Consider the following 14,833-nt stretch of genomic DNA (forward strand, 5'->3'; position numbering starts at 1 on the left):
GCAGAGTGGGGGTCATTGTTCTTAGCCTGGGCTTCCAGTTCACGGTGCTGGAGAAGACCTCAGAGGGGGATGAAGACAGGGGTCTGAGGCCCAGAGATGGGGTGGCCTTGCCCAAGGTCACCCACACCCAGAGCCTGAGCTCTGGGCTCCAGCCCTCCCACTGAGCGCCCTTCCAACTCTCCACGTGCCTCCCGGCTCTGGCTCCTGCTCCAGCTGCCTTTCCAAGCTGCCCTGTTCTATCCAGACAGTCCTGGCTACCGGGGAAAACACGGTGGGTGGAGGGGGAGAGGCTCTGCACGTGGTACAGGTGACACAGCCCCGAGTCCCCCACCAATTGGAGGGCATGCTTTCTGAGATCTGGACTCCTTACCTCCAAAGAGGGTGTAATGGCACCTGCCTCCTGGGGTTGTGGGAACAGCCTGGGATGACGTGCGTCCAGGAAGCAGCAGGACAGGATTGTTCCAGCCAGCCTCCAGCCTGCCGTGGGGGGGGGCGGGGGAGGCAGGAATGGGTGGCAGTGGTGGGAGGTTGCAAAATCTCTATGTCTAATTCCTCCTACTTTGACTCTGGCCAGAGGGCAGCCCTGGGCCAGCCTGGGTGAGTTAAAGATTGGCCAGGTGTGCGTGAGAAGCTCGAGCCAACTCCTGACCGCAGGGAGCTGGACGGAGTGGTGACCATTGAGTGGCCACTGGACCCAAAACTCAACTGGGATTTGGCCAAATCCTGGACTGACAAAGTATGGCTGGCCGGGTCTCCATGTGCCATGAGGGCGCATCAGTGAGTCTTCACCAGATGGAGGTTTTGACCATGTCCCCCTCAGACTACAGGCTCCCAAAACAAGGCCATGTGTCTTTCCTCCAGCAAGGCCATGTTTCCTGAGATTCCCAGGGCTGGGCTGCATCCCGCTCTGGACTGGGGCCCTCAGAGCTATTTTTCTACAGAACATGTCTCTAATATATTGATAAGGGCAATAGGAAAATAGGATACATTTTGCAGAGACTCAGTCTACTGCCTGTGTTGCTGGATGAGTCTGTCCTAGAAAGCAGGGGGTCATGATAGCTGGAGGGGCACAGCCATTTTTCAAGGACCCTCCCCAAAGATTCTTTTTTTTTTTTAATTTTTATTTATTTATGATAGTCACAGAGAGAGAGAGAGAGAGGCAGAGACACAGGCAGAGGGAGAAGCAGGCTCCATGCACCGGGAGCCCGACATGGGATTCGATCCCGGGTCTCCAGGATCGGGCCCTGGGCCAAAGGCAGGCGCCAAACCGCTGCGCCACCCAGGGATCCCCCCAAAGATTCTTCTGTCATGTTCCTTTTATTCACACCCAGGTGGGTACTCTGGAGTCACACTCTAGCAACTTTAAGCATAAAGATGTGTCCCAGGAAAGAACCTGGAGCCAGAAGGGCATTAAGGAGTCAGGTGGTGGGTCACCTGGATGGCTCAGCAGTTGGGCACCTGCCTTCAGCTCAGGGCATGACCCTGGGATTCCGGATCGAGTCCCACATTGGGCTCCCCACATGGAGCCTGCTTCTCCCTCTGCCTGTGTCTCTGCCTCTCTGTGTGTGTCTCTCATAAACAAACAAACAAACAAACAAACAAATAAATAAATAAATAAAATCTTAAAAAAAAAAAACCTTACCATTTTAACCATTGTTAAGCACGTAATCCGGTGACACTAAATATATCCACAGTGTTGTGAAACTATCCGTTCTGTCCATCTCCAGAACTTTGTCATCATCCCAAACTGAAATTGTACCCGTTGAACACTAACTCCGTATTTTTCCGTCTCCAGCTCTTGGTAACTAACCATTGTTCTAATTTCTGTCTCTTTGAGTGTGACTATTCTAGGTGCTTCACACAAGTGGAATCATATACTATTTGTCCTTCTGCACCTGGCTTAGGTGCAAAAGTTCACTTAGGATAATGTTTTCCAACTCCATTCATGTCATAGCATGGGCAAGGATGTCATTCCTTTTTATGGCCAAATAATATTCCATTGTATTTCTATGTGATGCTTTATCTGTTCATCTGTTGTGCACTTGGGCTGTTTCCTCCTTTAACCATGGAAAATAATGTTGCGACAAACATTCTTGTACAAGTTTTTGTTTGAACATCTGTTTTCAGTTCTTTTGGGTGTATACGTAAGAGCAGAATTGGTGGATCGTACGGTGATTCTATGTTTAACCTTTGGAGGAACTGCCGAACTGCTGTCTACGATGACGACACAATTTTATATCCCTCCCAGAAATGCACACTGCTATCATTTATCCACTTCCTCACCAACACATGCTGTTTACTGGCTTTTTAAAAAATTGCATATAACTGACATATATTAGTTTCAGTGCACAACGTGATTCAATGTTTGTATATGTTGCAAAATGGTCACCACAATAAGTCTAGTTAACACCCATCACCAAACACAGTCACATTTTTTCTTGTGATGAGAACTTTTAGGTTTCCTCTTTTAGCAACTTTCAAATATATGATACAGTATATAATTATGGTCACCGTGCTGTACATTATATCCCAGTAATTTATCTATTTTAATAGATGGAACTTTGTACTTTAAAAAAAGATTTATTTGTTTGAGAGAGAGAGAGAGAGAGCATGAGAGTGAGTGGGGGGAGGAGCAGATGTAACGGGGGAGAAAGAGAGAGAGAGAGAGAGAGAGAGAGAGAATCTCCAGCAGACTTCTCGCTGAGCCCAGAGCCTGTGACCCCAAGATCATGACCTGAGGTGAAGTCAAGAGTCGGATACTTCATTGACTGAGCCATCCAGATGCCCTAGAAGTTTGAGCTTTTAACCCTCTTCTTCCATTTTATTCTCCCTCTACCGTCTCCCTCTGGAAACCATCAATCTGGTCTCCGTATCTATGAGCTCAGTTTGTTTGTTGTTTGTTTTTTAGATTTCACATATAGAAGATATATGACTTATTTTACTTAGCATATGCCCTCAAGATTCATCCATATTGTCACAAATGGCAAGATTTCCTTCTTTTTCATGGCTGAATGATATTCCTGTGTGTGTATGTACCACATTTTCTTTTTTTTTTTTTTTTGTACATTTTTAAAAGATTTTATTGATATATTCATGAGAGAGAGAGAGAGAGAGGCCAAGACATAGAGGGAGAAGTAGGGTCTTTGCGAGGAGCCTGATACAGGACTCAATCCCTGGACCCCACGATCACGACCTGAGCCAAAGGCAGACGCTCAACTGCTGAGCTAACCAGGCATCCCTGTACCATATTTTCTTTATTCATCCTTTGTTGACAGACACTTAGATTGCTATATATCTTGGATACTGTAAATAATGTTGCAATGAATATGAGAGTACATACCTCTTTTCAGATTAGTGGGTTGTTGTTGTTGTTTTGTTTTGTTTTAGTGTTTTTGTTGGAAAAATACCTGGAAGTGGAATTGCTGGATTATATAGTAGTTCTATTTTTGAGTTTTTGAGGAACCCCTTACTGTTTTCCATAGTGGCCTTACCACATTACATATGCACCAACTGTACACAAGAGTTCCCTTTTCTCCACATCCTCATCGACATTTGTTATTTCCTGTCCTTTTGACAATAGCCATTCTGACAGGTGCAAGGTGACTCATTGTGTTTTGATTTGCATTTCCCTGATGATCATGTTGCTGAGCACCTTTTCATGTGCTTTTTGGCCATTTGTATGTCTTCTTTGGAAAAAAGGAGGAGGGGCTGAGGGAGAAGTAGGCTCCTCACTGAGCAGGGAGCCTGATATGGAGCTTGATCCCAGGACCCAAGGATCATGATCTGAGCTGAAGACAGATGCTTAACTGACTGAGACACCTAGGTGCCTCAGGTCTTTTTCAATTTTTTTTTTTTATCAATGTCTTACAGTTTCCAGTGGACAAGTCTTTCATCTTCTTGATTAAATTTATTGCTAGGTATTTTATTGTTTTTGTTTATTTATGTAAGCTCTACACCCAACATGGTGCTCAAACTCAACAACCCCGAGATCAAAGGTCACTTGCTCTACCAACTGAGCCAGCCAAGAACACTCCCATTATTGTTTTTGAAGCAATGGTAAATGAGATTGAGTTCTTAATTTCTCACTCCTTTTTAAAATTTTTAAAAGATTTTATTTATGTATTAATGAGACAGAGAGAGGGAGAGAGAAGGGGCAGAGACACAGGCAGAGGGAGAAGCAGGCCCCATGCAGGGAGCCGGATATGGAACTTGATCCCAGATCTCCAGGATCAGGCCCTGGGCTGAAGGTGGTGTTAAACCGCTGAGCCACCCGGGCCGCCCTTTCTTTTTTTTTTTAGAGAGAGAAAGAGAGCACATGCATGTCGGTGGGTGGGAGAGGGGCAGAGGGAAAGGGAGAGAGAGAATCTTAAGCAGGCTCCATGTCTAGTGTGGAGCCCAACAGGGCTTGACCTCACAACCCCATGATCATGATCTGAACTGAAATCAAGAGCCAGATGCTTAACCAACTGAGCCACCCAGGCATCCCTTAATTTCTCTTTCTGCTACTTCATTATTAGTATATAGAAATGAAACAGATTTCTGTATATTAATTTTATATTCTGCAACTTTATCAAATTATTGATCAGTTCTAATAATTTTTTGGTTTTGTTTTTTGATGGAGTCTTTAGGGTTTTATGTATTTAATATCACATCATCTGCAAATAGTGACAGTATTACTATGCTCTTTTATTTCTTTCTTTTTTAAGATTTTATTTCTTTATTCATGAGAAACACAGAAAGAGAGGCAGAGACACAGGCAGAGGGAGAAGCAGGCTCCATGCAGGGAGCCCGATGTGGGACTCGATCTCGGGACTCCGGGATCACACCCTGAGCCAAAGGCAGATGCTCAACCACTGAGCCACCCGGGTGTCCCTACGGAGAAGTTTTTGATTACTGATTTAATCTGTAATCAGCCTGTTCAGACTTTTTTATTTCTTCATGATTCAGTCTTACTAGGTTACATGTTTCTAGGAACTTATTCATTTCTTCCAGGTTGTCTGATTTGTTGGCATATAATTGTCCATAGTCATCTCATGATCCTTTGTATTTCTGTGGTATCAGTTGTAAGTCTCCTCTTTCATTTATGATTCTATTGATTTGAGTCTCTTATTTTCTCGTGAGTTTTTTCGTGAGTCTAGCTAAAGGCGTGTCATTTTTGTTCATCTTTTCATTGATCTTTTCCATTGTCTTTTTAGTCCCTATTTCATTTATTTCCACTCTTACCTTCATTATTTCCTTTATTCTACTAACATAGGGCTCCATTTGTTCTTATTTTTCTAGTTCCTTGTGGTGTAAAGTTAGATTGTTTATTTGATATTTTCTTGTTTCTTGAGGTAAGCCTTTATTGCTATGAACTTCCCTCTTAGAACTGTTTCTGCTACATCTCCTAAGTTTTGCTATATTATGTTTCCATTTTTATTTGTCTCAAGGTATTTTTAAAAAGGATTTATTTATTTGAGAGAGAGAAAAGATACATGGGGGGAGGGCAGAGGGAGAGGGAGAGAGAAATCCAAGCAGACACTGTGCTAAGCATGGAGCCCCACGCAGGGCTGGATCATGACCCTGAGATCACAATCCGAGCCAAAACCAAGAGTCAGATGCTTAACCATCTGTGTCACTCAAAAACCCTTCAAAGTATTTTTTTCTTTCTCTGTTGATTTCTTCTTTGACTCATTGGTTGTTCAGTAGCATGCTGTTGAACCTCCGTGTGTTTGTTAATTTCTAGATTCATACCATTGTGAAAACACGCTTCATTTGAGTTCAGTCTTTTCAAGTTTATTAAGACTCGTTTGTGCCAACCATGTGGTCTATCATAGAGTGTTCTGGAGTACCTGGGTGGTTCAGATGGTTAAGCATATGACTTCAGCTCAGGTTATGATCTTGGGGTTCTGGGAGGGCACCTCAAGTCAGGCTCCTTGCTCAGTAGGGACTCTGCATGTCCCTCTCCCTCTACTCTTCCCCCTACTCATGCTCTCTCTCTCTTAAATAAATAAAATCTTTTTTAAAAAAGAATATTCTGGGCAGCCCAGGTGGCTCAGCTGTTTAGCACTGCCTTCATCTCAGGGCGTGATCCTGGAGACATGGGATTGAGTCCCACGTCGGACTCCCTGCATGGAGCCTACTTCTCCCTCTGCCTGTGTCTTTGCCTCTTTGTGTGTGTGTCTCATGAGTAAATAAATAAAATATTTTTTAAAAAATAAAATCTTTTAAAATATATATTCTATGTATAGTTGAGAAGAACGTACATTCTCTTGCTTTTAGATGGAATGTTCTTTATATATCTGTTAACTCCATCTAGTCTAACATGTCATTAAAAGCCAATGCTTCTTTTTTTTTTTTTAAGATTTTATTTATTTATTCATGAGAGACACAGAGAGAGGCAGAGACATAGACAGAGGAAGAAACAGGCTCTCCGTGGGGACCCCAATGTGGGACTCGATCCCGAAACTCCAGGATCATGACCTGAGCTGAAGGCAGATGCTCAACCGCTGAGCCACCCAGGTGTCCCAAGCCAATGCTTCCTTATTGATTTTCTATCTGGATGATCTGTCCTTAATGAAAGTGGGGTATTGGGCAGCCCGGGTGGCTCAGAGGTTTAGCACCACCTTCAGCCCAGGCGCGATCCGAGAGACCCAGGATCGAGTCCCACGTTGGGCTCCCTGCATGGAGTCTGCTTCTCCCTCTGCCTGTGTCTCTGCCTCTCTCTCTCTGTGTCTCTCATGAATAAATACATAAAATCTTTAAATATATATATATATATATATATACGTATATATATATAAAAAGTTATGTTTATAGCCATCTAGATTTTAAATTATTATTATAACCATTCTAGCATGTATGAAGTGGTATCTCACTGTGGTTTTGACTTGCATTTCCCTAATAACTAATGATGTTTGGCAACTTTTCATGTACTTGTTGTTCTCTTGCATATCTTCTTTAGAGAAGTCTGTTCAGGGATCCCTGGGTGGCGCAGTGGTTTGGCGCCTGCCTTTGGCCCAGGGCGCGATCCTGGAGACCTGGGATCGAATCCCACATCAGGCTCCCGGTGCATGGAGCCTGCTTCTCCCTCTGCCTGTGTCTCTGCCTCCCTCTCTCTCTCTCTCTCTCTCTCTCTCTCTCTGTGACTATCATAAAAAAAAAAAAAAAAAAAAAAGAAGTCTGTTCAAGTCTTTGACCCATTTTTTAATTGAGTTGTTTGTTTTCTTATTGTCAATTTGTAGGATTTCTTTGTATATTCTGGATATATATTTTTTTATATTCTGGGTATTAATCCCTTATCAGTTATATGATTTGCAAATATTTTCTCCTATTCTGCGGCTTATGTTTTCATTCTTCTGATAATGCCCTTTGGTGAGACCTGGGCCTTTTGCAGGTAACCCAAGTGCTTCTGGGGAGCTTATCCTCCCTTCACTGTGCATGAAGAAATCAAGGCCTTGTGAGAAGTCAGATGTTTTGAAGATGGGACATGACAGACTCTCTATTTAGCCATCAGGGTTTGGCCCACAAGGGTTGGTCCCTTCCTTCATGTTCCCCTCAAGTGTTCAAAGACTTGGGTCAAACAGGAAAGGAGAGAAAAGAGAGCAGTGAATAATGTGCCCATCAATGATTGAGGAAACAAACCTGGACCTACTCTTACAACTCAAGAAACCAGGGCTTACTGATATACACTGCAACATAGATGAACTTTGAAAACATTACACTAAGTGAAGAAGCTGGTACCAAAAGACCACTAGTTATATAATTGCATTTGTTTGAAATGTCCGCAGTAGGCAAATCTATAGAGACAAAAAGTAGATTAGTAGTTGCCTAGAACCGGTGGGACATGGAGGTGAGCTAGGGGAAATGGGGAGGGACTGCTAACAGGAATGGGATTGCTTTTCCAGTTGATGAGAAGGTTCTTTTTTTTTTAATGAGAAGGTTCTAAAATTGATTACGGTGTGGTAGTACAACTCTATTGTGATATTGTGATTTATAAGAAATGTAGGTTTGGTCACTCAGATGACCAAAATATATTTCTCATATATATTTGGTCTTTGTTCACAGATCCTGGCTCATAGCTCCCCAAACCCTTGGAATTCCCTAAGTGTTGAGATTAATGAAGGTGTCTTTTGTTATATTAACATAGATAACTTTTGAACTGCACTCAAGGGTGGGAACTGGTTGCCAGGAGATACAACCATGTGATTAGAGTGTTAGATCAGTCCTACTCCCTGACTTCCAAGGAGGGGTAAAGGTCTGGAGGATCAATCAGCCATTGGCCAAAGACAGTCCTGAGTATGCAATGAAGCCTCCATAAAATCCCAAAAGGATTGGGATTGAGAGCTTCCGGGTTGGTGAACACACGGAGAATGGCAAGAGTGATGTGCTTGGAGAGGGCACGGAAGCTCTGTGCCTTCTTCCCCATGTCTCGCCTTGTGTATCTCTTTATCTGGCTGTTGACTCATATCATTTGTCATATCCTTTAATAAACTGGTAAACAAAAGTGTTTCCTTGAGTTCTGTGAGCCACTCTAGCAAATTAAAGAACGTAAGAAGGAGGTCGTTGGAACCTCCAATCTGAAGTTGATTGGTCAGAAGCGCAGGTGATAACAGCCTGGGGCTTGTGACTGGCAACTGAAGTCAGGGGTGGGGGGCAGTCTTGTAGGTTTGAGCCCTTAACCTGTGAAGTGTAAGCTTACTATCTCTGAGTAGATAGTGTCAGAATCGAGTTGAATTCTTGGACACCCTGTTGGTGTCTGAGAATTGTTTGGTGTTGTGGGGAAGAGGGACCCCCATGTTGAAACTGGGGCCAGGAACCCCCAAAGATCTGTGAATAGACTAAAAGCCATTGGATTGTATACATTAAGAAGACGAGGTGTATGGTGTGTGTATTATACCTCAATGATACTTTTATTTAAGAAGAAGGAAAAAAACAAGGGCTGAGGCCCCATGGGTGATCCTTCCCCTCCCTCTGCCTTGGCATGCTGGTGCCTTCACTTGATGGAGAAGCGTGGCCATGCCTGGACATGCTCACAGCGGGTGTGCTTCATGGTCAGCCCATAGATGGGGGTTAGGTCTACTTTCACACCTGCTGGCACGCTGAACTCCAGCCGCTGCAGCAAGATGGCTAGGAAGAGGAAGATCTCCCACTTGGCCAGGACCTCTCCTATGCACCGGCGCTTGCCCATGCCAAAGAGCATCACCTTCTCACTCAAGGTCTTGTTGATGGCGGTGCCATCTGCAGTGAGGAATCGCTCTGGCCGGAATGCAAATGGATCCCCCCACACCTGTCTGCAAGAGGAACAGAGGAGATGGGATTTCTGGGCTAGGGAGACCCTAGGAGGAAAAGCCTGGGCAAGACTTCTGTTGATAGCACAAGGGTTAGAATAGATCAAGAGTAATGAGAAGAGAGTGGAGAGAGGAACCGAGATATACTTTCAAACTTATTTCTTTTACAAAGCTGTCTCTAAAATGACCCTGTTAATGGTGCTTTATCATAGTGTTATTTTAAAGAAATAATGGTTCAACTAAAAGAAATTAAAAGAAGGAAAACATGGGATGCCTGGTGGCTCAGCGGTTGGGTGTCTGCCTTTGGCTCGGGGCATGATCACAGGATTTGGGATCGAGTCCCACATCAGGCTCCCTATGGGGAGCCTGCTTCTCCCTCTGCTTATGTCTCTGCCTCTCTCTGTGTGTCTCTCATGCATAAATAAATAAATCTTAAAAAAAAAAGAGGGAAAACATTATCTCCATCCTACTGAACCCAAGGGGTATCAGCTGTACCTCCTGGTTTATGCTTTATTGTTTTGGAATAACTGTTGACAGCATCCCTTTTCCTCAGAAGTACCTCAATTTAGATGGTAAATTATATGGTCCGTCTACCTGTAGGCTAGAGTGGGATTTTCCAAAGAGAGGTCGGTAGACCATTGACATAATAATCACATGAGATGTTCCACTTTACCTACCGAAGTGGAATCTTGGGGGATAGGCACCTTAACCTAACCAACCTCTGGTCATTTCCTATGTACACTAATGTTTGAGAAATATGGACCTCAATTTTGTTACTTAGAACACATTACATAGGGTACCTGCCTGCAGCTCAGGTCATGATCCCAGGGTCCTGAGATTGAGCCCACATCAGCAAGGAGTCTGCTTCTCTCTCTACCTCTCCTTGCTTGTGATCTCTCTCTCTCATGCTTTCTCTCAAATAAGTAAACAAAATATTTTTTTTTTTTTAAAAAAAAGAACATACTATATATATAGCCATTGAGGCCCCATTCCTGTATTATACCCAGTTCCCAGGGGGACAAATAGCCTTCCTGACTGCTGAGTCTCATATATTTTTCAGTTGGGGAGGTATACTCACTGGTCATGATTGACCTGCCACTGGTTTACGAAGACACAGCGTTCCTTGGGGATGTAGAAGCCCTTTAACGTCGTGTCCTTTGTTGTGCTGAAGAGGGAAGAGGGCTCTGTCAGGCTCAGGGCAGGAACACTGGGGTATGTCTCTGGGATCTACTTGCTCCTTCTTCCACCCCAATAGCTTGCCCCCCACAGTATCCATGTCCTACACTGGGAGGGACTATCAGGAGCAGAGAAGGGGTGAAACTATCCTTCCTCTTCCTCAGCTTCTGTTCTCAACTTCAGCAAGTGTTCACTAAACCTTTGTTTGTGTCCAGCTGTGCACTTGGCCATCCTCTGAAGCCAAGAAACTGGCAGTCTGGACTATCCCTGGGTAGTTCCCAGCCTGACTGAGGAGTCAGACCTTCTACTCTGGGAATAAATAGACCAACATACGGGTAAGAGTAAATGTTCACTAAGTCTCTTGATGTTGTTAAAATCCCAGGACAGGGGATCCCTGGGTGGCTCAGCGATTTGGTGCCTGCCTTTGGCCCGGGGTGTGATCCTGGAGTCCAGGGATCGAGTCCCGCGTCGGGCTCCCGGCATGGAGCCTGCTTCTCCCTCCTCCTGTGTCTCTGCCTCTCTCTCTCTCTATGTCTATCATAAACAAATAATCTTTAAAAAAAAAATCCCAGGACATAATCAAGGACAAATGGCTGAAAGTCCTACAATATATCAGAGAATGAAGCTGTGCTAGCTGGATGAGTCAAGAAAGCCTGCTAGTGAAGGGGAAGTTTGTGTCAGGATTGACCTTGGGCAAGGGTAAGATTCAGGTGGTGGGAGAAGAGGTTAAAAGGCATTCCAGGCAGAAGGTCCAGCATAAGCAAAATTGGAGGTTGACCGTATCATGCTGGGGAGGTACAGCGAGGCCACCCCGGGTGGATTGAGAGTACTTGCAGGAAAGGAAGGTGAGCAGAGGTGAATGAGAGCTAAGATCAGGAGTGTGACTTTCTCCTGAAAGCTGGGTAGTTTGATCATGGTTGGATTGGTTGTCGGCAGCCTAGAGGCTGAGGGGAACTTGGTGACGTGGCCAGAAGTGAGAGGCCGAGGTCTGAGCCAGATCCAGGGCTAAGAAGATGGGAGGAAGAAACATGGTGAAGGCTACAAAGGTGGCAAGGCAGAAGAAGCAGGCCTTACCTGTGGGGGATGGTGAAGGGGACAAAGGAGGTGTGTCGGAAGATCTCCAGGATGAAGGCCTCCACTAAGGGCAGCTGGGGCCTGTCTGAGAGGCGAGGCTGCCGTGCCCTGCCAATCACTGTGTCTGCAGAACACAGAAGACCAAACAGGGCTTAGGGCTGCCCCGACTGCTCCATGGTATCTAAGTCCCCTATTACATAGTACTGTCTGTTATATATCTAAGGCCCAGTAACCACCCTACCCCCAGCATGTTCTAGGCAAGGGTGGGCACCAGTGTATGCCCAGGGCTTACACATGGTAGGCACACAACAGCTATATGTCATTGAACAAAGAACCTGGGGATCCCAAGCTTCTCTTAGCTTGTGCATCTCTACCACATACCCAACTCCTTCTGGATCTTTCTCTGTATCTCAGGGTTTGCCACAAGGTACATAAGACTCCAGGAAATGGCCGTTGTGACAGTGTCAAATCCTAGGCAGCATGATTCAAGGTGAGGAAGGGGGAAGACAAGAACAAGAAACCAACATTTACTAAGCATCCAGCACTTACGTACCAAGCGTTGCTTTCTCTGTCTCCTTCCAAGTACATCCTCCACCCCCCATGATTTTCCGGAGAGTAGAGACTGGGTCTCCTAGTTTTATAATTAGCTGCTAGAATTACATGAGAACCCCTTATTGTTCATGTGGGGAAACTGAGGCCCAGAAACAGAGAGGGACTTAGTTGAATTTCCACTGGGAATTATTGGCATGACCTGGACTCAGAACCCTGAACATGGGCCAGATGTCTGTGCCCTGCACTATCTGGTGTATAGTTGGCAAATTATCTGATGGACTCAGGGGTTGGACAAGTCTGTGGTTGAACAACAGGCATGGATGGATGGAAGGGACGTGGGTCTGGTTCCTACCGGCCCCAAAAATGTCGTTGATAAGGTTGACAATCTTCTCTTGGGGGATGTGGCCACCACTAGCCCTGGAGCTCTTCTCATTGTGCTTCAAGAGGGCTCCTGTGATGTCCTGGACACTGCGCTGTGGGGACACAAGCTTAGGGGCACCATAGCACTTCCAGGTTGGACCTTGCCGTACCCTATATGGCACTGCCACGTGGATTCCAGGCAGTAGGTCGGGCTTACAGGAGAGCTGGTAGCAGCCTGGATACCTTCCCTCCCAATAACCCGAGGGGTCCAATTTCAAAGGAAGAGCTTGTGGAGAGTACTGGAAGCCAAGTGCCACCTGAGCTGTGGATTAGCCCCTGTCAGGGTTCAGGTTCCTGCAGAACAAAAGCCTTCTCATGATAACAGCCCCCCACATTGTGAGACTTTGCCAGGGCCCCATTCACAGCCAAATATTTCTGGGACTTTGAGCAACCCCAAGACGGAGGCAATTGGATGAGGAATCTGAGCCCCAAGAGGGAGAGGGATTGGTCCCAGATGTTCCAGAGCCTTCCTAGGCCTTGGCAGCACATCAGCCATGTGTGTACCTCAAAGCTGGGTGAAAGGGGCCACACCCAGGCTCTGCAGGGTACCCCTTCACCACCAGCACCCTGGGCTCACCTCATCAAAGTCTTGATAGTGTTCCTGGACAATTTTCTGCAGGGACTGCACGAACGTCTGGTTGAAGTTCTTGAATCTCTGCAGGGCTGAGTTGGGCATATATTGGAGAATGGGGAAAAAGTCCACCGGGTTCCTGGAGGAGACGGTCTCCACAAAATCATTGGAGCTCATTAGGAGGGGGAGCATTTCCTCACTTCTCTGAGAGAAGTGGTGCCCAAAGCACATTGCACCAATGACATTGGCCACTGACAGCAGCACTTGGTTGTAGGGATCAAAGCGCCCAACCTCTGCCATCTGCTCCTGCAGCCTGCTGAGAAGGGCCTCAGGCCTCCTTGCTCACATGCTCTTCTAGGTAGCAAGAGCACGAGGAAGCCGGGTCGGAGGCAATGGAGAAGGTGTTGAGCGCGTTCTGGGCCAGGCGCCTGCGTGCAGCCCACACTGGTCCGGAGTCTGGGCTGAAGGACATGCTTTGGCCGTCGGTAACCAGAGAGAAGCTGTAGAGGTCGGGCCGGCCCTTGAAATCATCCCCCTGGCGCACCAGGGCCTGCCGGATGGTGTCCAGGCCACTGAGCACCAGCACGGGGGTGGAGCCGATGCGGATCTGCAGCACGTCCCCATAACGCTGGCTCAGCCTGGACAGCGCCAGGTGGGGGCTCTTGCCCAAGGTCAGCACGTTCCCGAGCAGGGGCCAGCCCCAGGGCCCCGGTGGACTTTTCAGGCCTTTGGGAAGCCGAGGCTGCCAGACCTTGACCACCCAGAGTACCAAGCAGAAGATGGTGGAGGCCAGGAGAAGCTCTGTGGCCATCTGGGACAATGCCATCTGTATCAACTACTGGGGAAGAAGAAGGAGGAGCCAAGCCAAGTGTCAGGTTGCAGCCAATCATTCATTCATTCATTCATTCACTCACTCAGTCAATCCACACTGGCACCTGTTCAGTGCTTGGCTCTACGCTGGACACCAGAAAGACTAAGATAGAAAGACTAAGATACATCCGCCCTGGGTCCTGAGTGCCTGGAGCTCACCATTAGAGCATCACAGAATCTCAGGCCTGGAAAGGAGCCTCAAAATTCCCAACTTGAGGGTTTGCACTTCTAACCTCGACCTCTGCCCATCACCTCAGTTTCCAATTCTGAGGCTGGAGTAGAGGCAACTGACACTTGAAAACAGGGAAGCCCCCTTACCAGGCCCCAGCTCAAGGTCATGCTGGACATCATGCCAAGCAGTCCCTGTCAATACTGGCTTCCTGCCAATACCTCCTTCTACCCAGGATACATGGAGCTGCTCCCCCCCAGCGACACGGAGGGGGCCAACATCCCAGGCCGATGTAAATGACTGGTGATGCCCCTTGCCTGAGGCATTCTTTACCACACCCCAGAAGAGCACCTCCTCTGAGGATGAGTCCCCATCCCCTCATAATCTCAGAGCCTGAGGTTGGGCTGCAGCCAGAGCCACGGCTGCCCTCGTCCCAGGTGGGGATCCCTCCCCATTTCTCCATTTGAATCACACCAAGAGCCCTTAGAGATGGCCCAGTCCAAGCTGCTAATTTCAAAATGGAGAAACTGAGGTCTGGAGCTGGGCAGGGAGGCCTTGAACTCAGGCCTCCTACACCTAACCTCAGGTCCTTTCATTCCTCCATCTCCACTGTTCCCAGGATATATGGTAGAGTTTCCAGGGACTGGAAAATGAGCTCAAGAAACGTACCTGTAGAGGCAGGAGCTTGAGATCAGTAGGATTGTGGAGGCTGGTACAGGGCTTCTGGCCCCT

The 14,833-nt window shown here is 46.6% G+C and overlaps 2 protein-coding genes across 2 annotated transcripts in view; both read right to left on the reverse strand.

Annotated features, from left to right (window-relative positions):
• The window catches only part of CSK (C-terminal Src kinase), a 37,302-nt gene extending 36,847 nt beyond the window's left edge, over positions 1-455 (reverse strand). Inside the window, exon 1 of the mRNA XM_041744954.1 lies at positions 371-455. The gene's annotated coding sequence lies outside the window, so the exon portion shown is untranslated. The remainder of the gene's footprint in view (positions 1-370) is intronic.
• Positions 456-8,859: 8,404 nt separating this feature from the next.
• On the reverse strand, positions 8,860-14,826 carry LOC121484959 (cytochrome P450 1A2). The gene is given in 8 exon segments (XM_041744842.1): positions 8,860-9,272; positions 10,348-10,434; positions 11,520-11,643; positions 11,901-11,990; positions 12,424-12,544; positions 13,069-13,392; positions 13,394-13,897; positions 14,771-14,826. Coding segments are annotated over 7 exon segments (1,539 nt in total). The 5' UTR covers positions 13,889-13,897; positions 14,771-14,826; the 3' UTR covers positions 8,860-8,974.
• Between the last annotated feature and the right edge of the window lie 7 nt (positions 14,827-14,833).

Source organism: Vulpes lagopus, chromosome 2 (assembly GCF_018345385.1).
Source record: "Vulpes lagopus strain Blue_001 chromosome 2, ASM1834538v1, whole genome shotgun sequence".
Classification (NCBI taxonomy): Eukaryota; Metazoa; Chordata; class Mammalia; order Carnivora; family Canidae; genus Vulpes; species Vulpes lagopus.